This window comes from Populus nigra, chromosome 12 (genome assembly GCF_951802175.1).
Source record: "Populus nigra chromosome 12, ddPopNigr1.1, whole genome shotgun sequence".
NCBI classification, from domain to species: domain Eukaryota; kingdom Viridiplantae; phylum Streptophyta; class Magnoliopsida; order Malpighiales; family Salicaceae; genus Populus; species Populus nigra.
Window position 1 is genome coordinate 5,581,388 of NC_084863.1, and position 10,476 is coordinate 5,591,863.

At 34.6% G+C, this 10,476-nt stretch overlaps 1 protein-coding gene across 1 annotated transcript; it reads left to right on the top strand.

The window, feature by feature from the left end:
- The first annotated feature begins 275 nt into the window (after positions 1–275).
- On the top strand, positions 276–8,277 carry LOC133669730 (probable ADP-ribosylation factor GTPase-activating protein AGD14). The gene is made up of 13 exons (XM_062089973.1): positions 276–657; positions 743–804; positions 1,030–1,117; positions 1,204–1,265; positions 1,349–1,445; positions 1,841–2,284; positions 4,156–4,827; positions 4,936–5,070; positions 5,143–5,259; positions 5,360–5,443; positions 7,289–7,418; positions 7,656–7,701; positions 7,810–8,277. The coding sequence occupies exons 1-13, from the start codon at positions 562–564 to the stop codon at positions 7,862–7,864; spliced, it is 2,088 nt and encodes a 695-aa protein (XP_061945957.1). The 5' UTR covers positions 276–561; the 3' UTR covers positions 7,865–8,277.
- The last annotated feature ends 2,199 nt before the right edge of the window (positions 8,278–10,476 follow it).

A 10,476-nucleotide genomic window follows, 5' to 3' on the forward strand; every position in this document is an offset into this window, starting at 1 on the left:
AGACGTTACTATAATTATGCAACTCCTCCTATTACTTTTACTTTTCAAAACCCAATAATTAACATCCAGTCCATGCCAAATCATCGCATGTATTGAAGGCACTGTATTACAATAACTTTGATATGAATTTTTAATTTACAACCATACAAAAGATAGGCTGCTATTGCGTTGTTAATAATAAAAATCCCACATATTTCTCAATAAATAAAATAAAATTTATGGATGGATTAATTCATTTATCCGCAGGGGAATATATCAAGTCACCTTGTCTTCTATTTATTTATGACAAAAAAAAAAACCAATATTGTATTATAAAATGCTGTGGAGCTGAGCTGATTTGATCTCCTTTTATTTTGCGAAAGAGGAAAAGGACTAATCGAGTTCCTCCTCCTCTTCCTTTTTCTAACTAAACGAACCCTAGATTACCTCTCTCAGTTTTTTCTTCGCAGGTTGATTGATTTTACTGGGCTCTAAAAATAGAGGCTTTGGATTCATCGAAAGGAAGGAGACGTTTCGATATTTCTTTGTTTAGGGTTTGTTTGGCTTGAAATCTGTAGAGAAATGGGGAGTAGAAAAGAAGAAGAGAGAAACGAGAAGATAATTAGAGGTCTCATGAAGCTTCCTCCCAACCGTCGCTGTATCAACTGCAATAGCTTGGTAATTCTTGTTTTTTTTTTTTATAGTTTTTAATTAGATGAATTTGTTTTTGTTTTGAATCTTTTTATATATTTGACAAATGCAGGGTCCACAGTATGTTTGTACTAATTTCTGGACTTTCATTTGTACTACTTGCAGTGGGATTCAGTGAGTATTTTCTTCTGCTTTCTTGGTTTTCTTGCTGCTTGTTATAGTATTTTTATGATTATTTTTTTTTAAAAAATTGATAAAGTCTGTGATTGTTTGGATTTGAAGCAATGCCTTGTAGTCGGTGTGAAATTGCCTTTCATTTTCGACTGAAGCCGACATTTATGCATGGGTTGTGTACTACTCATTTTCTTGTTTTGATATATATATGTGCATGTTATACAGTCGAGAGTTTACTCATCGTGTGAAGTCAGTATCCATGTCGAAGTTCACATCCCAAGAAGTTGAAGCTCTTCAAAATGGTGGCAATCAGGTTGGGTGGTGGTGAATTTTTGTTGGCTTTGGGAACAGCTGGGTTTTTTTTATTGTTATGTTGACCAGACATTAAAATGTTTTCAGCGTGCAAGGGAAATATATTTGAAGGATTGGAACCAACAAAGGCAGAGATTGCCTGATAACAGGTGCAACATCTTTTCTGTGGTCCTACTACTATGCTTGTAGTTGATAAAAACGGAAGTTGTTTGATTGTTTTTTCTGCTTGCAGTAAAGTGGATAAAGTGCGAGAATTTATAAAGGATGTGTATGTGGATAAAAAATATGCTGGAGGAAATACCTCTGATAAGCCTCCAAGAGATTTGCAGGTAACATCGCAGTAAACAACTGATACACTATATGGTAACATTTTACTGAAATTTACACTTCAGGTTTTGTGTTAAATCAATTCCTGTTTTCAAGATGTAGTATGAAAAGGTGTGATGGGCTATTTTTTAATTTTTCTTTTGGAAAGAAAATATGGAGATTTTCAGAATTTTCTATCTCCCTGGAACATCAGAATGGTGTTTTGCGTTTCTCTTCTGGGAAGGGCAGATGAAAAATATTTTTTTGTTGGATGTATAGGGATGTTGTAACTCATTTCAAAAAGTTTAATGAATGAACTCTTACTATCTATGTCATGTTGTTATATTTCTTTGCAAATTCTCTTTCTTCAGCCTTGAATAAGGGCCTAATAGGTGTGATTCATAAATGATGTTGACAGAGGATTAGAAGCCATGAAGATGAGACAAGACGTGCATGCTCTTATCATTCTTATTCTCAAAGTCCTCCTTATGACTTTCAATATGAAGATCGTCGTTATGGAAAGCAAACTAACACACTTACTCGCAAACCTGGTTCAGATCGAAGTCTTAATGTTGGAAAGATGGCTAGTTTTATTTGTAGTCCTACCCGCTTAAATGAAAGGGTGTTTGAAGACAGGTTTGCAAATGAGGGTTCTGTTTCTCGAGTTTCAGACTATTCTGTGTCTAGTGGTGGAGATCCAGTCAGATCTGGTGCAGAATCACCAAATTTTCAGAAGGATATTGCTTTTAGTCCACCTATTCAGCCTTCAAGGGATGGTTTAGGTGACGTAAAGCATCAAAAGGCAAATTCATTTTCAGAGGCAAGCTTTAAAAGAGATGCAGATGGGATTCCACATCCACAGGTCATATTTCACCTAGTTTTTATGCTAATAATGTGGATTTGTTTGGGCAACGTGTGATTGGTGATTTTCATATAAATGCATGCCAATGGTAATGATACTGGAACATTGTTGTGATTTTCATACACAATGTGTAACCCCTTGCCTTTAATTTGTTTTACTGTGTATTAAGACATAGATCATACTAACTGGAAATCTTTACTTGTGTCAGCCTATTGATCCAAAACAAAATAGCAATTAAGCCTACTTTTATTCTTATTTTATTTTTGATACTCTGATCCTATATTCATGTCAATGCCAGACATCTACTGGTAGGCTGGTGCAGGCAGCGTAGATGTCATTGGCTTTGATGAGTAATTTATTAAGAAATAGTCTTTGACTAGCTTGCAAAAATGATGGCTTTGATGAGTAATTTATTAAGAAATAGTCTTTGACTAGCTTGCAAAAATGATTAGTTACTGGGATGCCACATTAACCTATTGGCTTTTCATCATGAACCTTGGAATTAGCTCATTACATGAATAGTTGTGCAAGAGATATTATAGTATATATGCTTCAAGTTACCGTCTCGACAACACTTGCATTAAAGTTGCATTATATGTGTGCCTGTGTAAGATAGTTGCATTGTAGCTGTATATTACAAATCATGGATTAGCTCTTTTATTACATATGTACACCATAATATGCGTGTGTATTCCCTCCGATATTATTTAGGGAAAGCTAAAGCCAATCCTAGCAGATTGGCTTAAAAATGGCTTCATTTGGATATGGAGAACTAGCAATTGATACATTTTAAAAACTTAGTTAATGATTGTAATGTTAATTGGACATTTAGAGCCACCAATTTTTTTCTTATGGCTTTAACTGTGGCATGAAAGTTTAAAGTTAATTAGCAAATATAGCATGACATGCCAGCTTAATTTATTTCAAACACAGTTCTGAATATTATGGTATTTCCTGTTTTTTCTTCTAGACATATTTAGACAAATGAAAGACCTTTAATTTTTGTCAGTTTTAAGCTGTAGATAGCATCTTGTTTTTGCAATAACAGTAGTTTTATGGTAACCTTTATGTCAGGATTCTTACAAAGTGATTCTGAAATGGAAAAATGATTGGTTAGCCAAAAAATATCACATGGAGTCCGTATACTATATATTAGGAGTAACAAATCAGTAAGGCTAATTATTGCACTAAAAATGTTTAAAATGCCAGGTCTCTTTTTTAAGTTTAATAAATTAGCTATGATTTTTGGACATAGGTGGAGGTTTTGGATACATATCTGTGTCAGATGTGAGTGCCCTTGTGTTCTTATAAGTTTGTATAATTGAAGGTTCGTACTTTAACAAAATGGGTATGATGGTTTACAGAATTGTAGTTACAAAGAATATCAACATGTACAAGTCTTTGATTCCGTCTGTCCTTGTAAATTAAAACTTCTTAAGAAAATCAGTTATGGTCAAATAAAAAATGCTAAGGGGTCATTAATTGCCAGTGTATAATAACCACTGGCAACTTGGCAAGGTTTTCATGCCATGTACAGGAGTATAGGTCCTTGGGATGACTATTGCCCTTTGAGGTATACCCCATTATTCACTGATTGCTTTCACCTGTATATTTTGGGGGATCCTTAATAGTTTGGAAACTGATAGAAGGTATCCTTTTATTGTTCTTTTAGAAAAATAGGCATTGCTGATATGGATTGGACCAATAGGTTAGTTCTCATTAGCTAGATCACTCTTTTAATGGTACGCGATAAGGGAAAAAAATATATTTGGTCTGTATGTGGCATCATTTTTTTCCTACCTTGTTACTGTTTGTGGATTACTTTGGCCTCACTTTTTTAACAAATGATACTGAATTGTCCCTCTATTCAGAGAACTACATCATTAGGAAGCATGGGATCATTTGATAGCCTTTCTGTGTCCATCAAGTCATACAATTCGGGAAGTTTGCTGGATATTGTCGCAGAAGCTGGGCAAGCTGCAGGAAATCCCCAGGAAAATATGCCTGCTTTTCCAGTGTCATCCGTTTCTAGTCATGCTAGCTTGGACCTTTTCAAGGAACCAGTGGCTCCAGAACCAGCCTCTCCTATGGCTCCACCAATCGATTTATTTCAGTTACCAGCAACGTCGCCAGCTCCATCTGTAGATTTGTTTCAAGTGCCCCCAGCTTCATCTATTAATTTATATCAGCCTTCCCAAACCTCTCTTCCTTCAACTCTAGACCTCTTTGGTGGTAGCTATCAGCAGCAGTCAGTTACTTCCTTGGATGAAAAATCTCCACATTCCTCACTGCCTAAAAATGAAGGATGGGCAACTTTTGATGGTCCTCAGCCCATAGCATCCACCCCAGGGCCTGAGAATCTCACATCTTCAGTAGGACCTTCCAATGTAGGTTCATCAAATTTTGACCAAGTTCCATCATCACATACAAGCATGCAATGGCCACCTTTTCAAAACTCTGTTGATCATAGTTCATCATCAGTTCCTGATCCCTGGCTTGGTGATGTGCACAGTGTACAAGCCACTGACAATACAAGTTCTCAGGTATGCTATCTATGGCCACAGTAAATCTGTGTTTCATGTATCTGTTTTGTGGTCCTATATTGAATAACCGGTGTTTCTATTTGCTGATGGCTAAATTATGCTGTACAGAATTGGAGTGCATTTGAGTTTGATGATTCAGTGGCAGGCATTCCCCTGGAGGGCATTAAGCAAAGTAGTGAACCACAAACATTATACAATCCTTCACCAACTGCTGATCAGTATTTTGGCTTTGGAGCTTCAGAGGTTGCTTCTACCTCACAATGCTTAAAGATATTATAGTTCTTCGAAGTTAGACTAATAAACTGTGTTTTGCAGGACTTTAACAAAGATGGGATTCAAAGAACTGCCTATAATGGAGTACTTCCTGGTCCTAGTGAACCATCAGATATTGTTGCGGGGCCATCATATACTCCTTCAGGACATCCTTTGGTGGTTTGTAATCTTCACTTTCACTAGTTTTATGCCTTATGCAATATGATCTTAGCCATGATAATTTTAGATCAGTGAATTATTTATCCATCTATGTCAACAGGAAGAAACAGAGTCTCATGCGGATCATAAATCAATTAACCCGTTTGATCTACCATACGAATCTGATTTGGAGCCGAGCAATATGGTATGAAATAGTTAAAACAATTTGCTGATTGGTGCTTGATACTGTATTAAGTGCTTTGACTAGATGTTGTCTGAAATAGTGTCTACACTATCATCCATATCATTTCCTTAGTTCTGTTAGCTCTCTTGTCATCCATATCATGTTGTTTCATACTTGTATAAGCTCTCCTCTAATGTTTGCTCGTTTGTGCTACTGACCATTTCAAGGGAAAATATTCAGGTGATGGAAAGGGTTGTCTTAGATTGTTTTTTTATGCACTTGAATATAGGGTTTTAACTCCTCTCTCTGTTTCTCTAGGCTGGCTATTAGGCAAGTGCTTGTGATTATTCCAAATAAATTTGAATTTATCACTATTTTGTGATGTGTAACCATCGTGTCAAATTTAATTGATGGAGTATGGACTAATGTTCAACAACTCTTAATAATTTAGAGTTTCATCAGTATAATCAGCAGTAACCAGTTCTCTGTGAAGGAGAAGGTAATCCAATGGGGAGTAGTACTTTTGTGATTTCATCCCTTGAAAATTTGATGTTGTTGTCTCTGTTGGTTTGTCATTTAGATGTGAAAGTGGAAAATGTAAGCATATTGAAAATTTATCATGTCCAATCCAGGGGCGAACAAATTAAAATTAAAAGGTGATAGTTGCAGATCCACTACATGTAATAATCAAGAGCAGCCTATGATGTTCAAGCCTTAGTTTGTTAGTTCATGTATAATGTTGTTTGTGCACTTGTTGTGTATTGCAAACCAAATATGAGAATCATCAAATTCAAAAAAAGTAGGAGTGTGTGTGTTTGTTTTGGTGGGGGGGTTGGGGGTTTGTGTGCAAGTTGTAGATGACTATAGTGTCCTCAGCTACCACGGTCAACTTGTAATATGGCACCCAAAAGACTGCTGGACGAACATCTTTATTCTTATGCAGATGCAATAGTATGGCACCCGTTTGATGTGCTGATGTAACACAAATTTGAGTATGTTGTCTGCATTGGCCTATCTTTTCATGATTTATAGGATTAAGAGGGCTGCTTGCCAAGCTTTTTGTCCTTATGCCTTGCAAGATATTATAAGATGAACAACCTATGAAATGGCAACAGTTCCTTGTTTAGCACGAGATTGTGTTGCTATATCATTTTTAACTGATGTTGGTAGGAAAGATGTATGAACTCTATTCCATTAAAGGGCATTCTTCATGCTACCATCAAATAACATTTTGATGTATTAACTTCTGTGGCATTTTTTAACAATTAGCTATGAATAGGTATTTTGAGAATAAAATGTCACTAATAAAGCTGGGGTGTTATTAGTTCTTTTTGAATGTTAATAATAATTCTTGTAATAATACTTGGCAATCATGTTTCTAAGTGATGGATCATATGATGGCAGGTTCATTGCTAAACACATCCTAGATGACATTAATAATCTAATTGGGGTAGTATTTTGTCTACTTTCTTGGATATGTAACAGTCATGCTATGTGTTGCATTGTAATTTGCATTCTAGCTCTGGGGTGGTAACATTGTTTGGGTTGAAGTGACACTTTTGTGAAGTTTCATCATGCTTCTAATGAGGAGCTTCTTGCCAGAATTAGGATATATATGCTTCCTCAATGAAAAAAAAAGAAAGAAAAATGATTGGTAATCATGCATCCTTCTCCTTCTATCTTACATGACTGTATTTAGTTTACTTTTGTTTTAGATATGCTTATCTAAAATAAAATGAAGGGAAAGAAATTGTTGTATTGTCTTCTGAAGAGAACCTGAAAGGTCTTATGGATGCTTTGTTCTGCTGAATTCTATCATCACTGTCCCCCTTTATTAAAAGTTAATCTTGGTGTGTCATATTTCAGTTCGTGGACATGAGCTCTTTGGAAGCTGCACTGCCCAACGCTAACTCATCATCCAGCTTCCTTGGTGGTGTGACTCAACCATGGTTTCCTCAAGATCTAGCGATGACATATATCCCTGCTGCACCACAAGGTTAGCTGTCCACTGATTCCGACGGGAGAAACTCTTATTTGTTTCAGCTTTTGTTCTTTGGGGATTATTATGGCCAGACAGCACACTGAAGCATTATGTTGGATGCTTAGATGCTAATCTGCCCAAGCATTCAAAACAATGCGCAGCTTCTCATTACACAACTATGAAAGCATTGCATACATCTCTGGCAATGTAACTTGCTTTTATTTCATCCAATCTTTCTTTTTGTTTCTGTAGGTGGATTAGCATTTATGGCGGGACAAGCACCCAGCCCTCAATTAGGGTAAGCTTCTGTTGTAGGTGGTGGTTGTGAGTTTTCTGTCGTTGTCATTGTTGTTGCGCTTTTGTTATCGTAAATTTATTGCGGTAGCCTCACTTGCCTTCTCAACAGGAATGTTCAAACACAAGGGCCTGTTGCTTCTGTTGGAGGGAATCCATTTGCATAGTATTCAGTAATCGAAAGTAGTTTTCTTAATCACGTTAAGTTTGCTGTTGGAAGTTTTCCATTGACCTCTTGTAGCCAGCCACTTGGTAAGTCAGGATGATCGAGTTACGTCATTATTAGTAATAATATTATTTGTCATTTTTTCCCATATGAATTATTTGTGAAAATAAATGCTTGATGTGAATAACTTTCTAACAATATGCGAGGCCATTTATTCTTTTAGTTTTAACACTCAATATTCGAGGCCTAGTGTTTGTATCCTAATTATATTATTAGAACTGGTTCTTGGCACTACAAATTGTAATGTAGCTGTTAAAATGTTAGTGTGGTCTTTTTCTATCTATTTGAGAAGGGTGAAATCGTTCGCGGACAAACTTTGATGTTTAATCATATGGCACATGGTTTTCTATTCTATTCTATTCTATTCTATTCTATTCTAGAGCATGGTTGCCTGTTTTTCTTATTTATTGCTCATCAGATTGCGACCTTGAAACATAAAAGGGTTAAAAGGCCAGTATTTGTTGGCCAATCCATGAGGGTAAGGGCTGCCATTGGTGGTGGTGATGTTTGTCTCAGCAGCCAGGAAAAGGACTGCTCGAGGCCTTTAGAGTCCCAGGGACCCAAATTCTCCTTGATGAAAGAGATAATGGACATTCTCGTAGAAAAGAGAGAGAAATTATGGAACTGCAAGCCCCATCGAATTTCAATTTGTTTTTATTTTTTTAACTGAATGGACAATCTAAATTGCATAAAAAAAAAATTGATTTTAGCGTCTGTGAAATTAGAATTTGGGGACCAAAATTGAGATTGAGGGGGTAAATGTTTTTTTTTTGGCATTGTTTATGTAGTGCTTTTTATGCGGTGGAGGTTTAGCAAAATTTATTTTTAGCTCATTTAGTTAGATATTTTTGTTTTGGTTTATAAATTTTATTTTATTTATTTTTAAAATTTTAGATTAGAAAAAAAAGAAGAGAAAGTTGTTCATCGGTCATTTTATGACAATTAAAAAACTCATTATTGGTATCATTAGGTTGATGAAATGGGTTTAATTGAGGTGTTTTATTTAATCTTTATTTTATAGGGGATTTATCTTATGGGGAAAAGTTAATTGGGATAGAGAGATTTCTTTTCAACTTTTTTTTTAAATAATTTTGGGGTGTTTTGAAATGGATTGGTTTTTAAGGTTAAAAAAATGTTTTTGAATTAAAATAGATTGAAAATATTATTTAAATTTCAAAACTCATTCCAGGTGAATGACAAGTTATTTGTTAAAAAAAAAAACGGTTAGGTGTGTGGAATTGGCCTTGCATGATCTCACACACCAATTTTTATTTTTCTTGGGCTTAGCACACAAGCCTTAGATTCTTGGTCCCCATGTATATATCTCTTCTAATTTTTTTTTTAAAAATTTTATTTGTGATTTTCGTTTGGAAGAAAAACCTTAATTTGATATTAAAATTATTGTTCATCCTTAAAATAGTTTTATAGAATTTTATGGGTGTTAAGGGTTTTTTCCAATTACTCTAGGAGATAAAAGATTGCTCATGAATGTTCAATAAAAATAAAAATATGGTTTTGCTTGTGATTAAATATATAAAACAACTACATGATGTTAGACTTAAGTAGCATATTAAAAATGATTATTTCTTGAAGCAATTTTTGCATGATGAAATGGTTAGATTTGCATTGATGTAATGACAATGAGTTTGATGCCTGCTATTAGGATGAAGATGCAATGCGAAGGAAAAGCATGGTAAGAAATAGACTTGCTTAGCTTAGTAAGGACATAATATTTTGTAAAAAAAATAAAATTATAAGGAAAACAAATTAAGATATTGAAGGAAATTAATATTTTTTTTCTTGGTTGAGCAATAAGATAATATACATCAATTTGCAATGGTGATAATATTGGAGTCTGATTCTAAGACTGGGGCAGAAAAAAACTGAAACGAAGTTATCAATAATGAATCTAATTAAATGTCGATAACATTTTATTATTTTGTATTATGAGAGATATATCAAATGATATTTTAAAACTAACCCATTAGCATAACTTCCCCGATGCCAAAATCTCCACGTGGTCAGTATAAATGATCACTAAAATCTTGAAATAATATGTAACAAAAAGGTTAAATAAAAGCTTTTTTATATAAAAAAAAATATATACCTTTTGATCATGCTGTTCGTATTTTACTTCAGGTAGGAAGTTGTAGCTGCCATGGTATACATATTGTTAAATATAATTTATTGTTTAATATAAATATTAAGTTGTTATCTTTGCAAGAACATCTTCGTCATTAATGATTTAATAGAAAAAATAAGTTGGTACATGAAATTAATTATTTAATAAAAATATTAAGTTGTTATCTTTCCAAAGAAATGTTCCATCATTAATTATTTAATGAAAAAATTAACTTGTTAATGAAATTTAACTGCTCTTCCTTCAAAGCCAGTGAAGTCATCTTACTCGTCCTGCCGATCCGTTCAATTCTTAACCAATCCGTTCTATTCCTTGACCTGATTCGTTCTGAAGTAGCCTATCACGTGAGGCCAGGCATGCGTGGCCAGTCTTTGATGTGATATCAGCCCAAGTACAAAAGTATTTTTTGAAAT

Excerpts from the sequence above, each read along its gene's own strand:
- LOC133669730 (XM_062089973.1), top strand. The coding sequence starts at position 562 with ATGGGGAGTAGAAAAGAAGAAGAGAGAAACGAGAAGATAATTAGAGGT. Across the intron at positions 658-742 it reads GTATCAACTGCAATAGCTTG|GGTCCACAGTATGTTTGTAC; the intron begins GTAATTCTTGTT and ends TGACAAATGCAG. Across the intron at positions 5,071-5,142 it reads TTGGCTTTGGAGCTTCAGAG|GACTTTAACAAAGATGGGAT; the intron begins GTTGCTTCTACC and ends TGTGTTTTGCAG.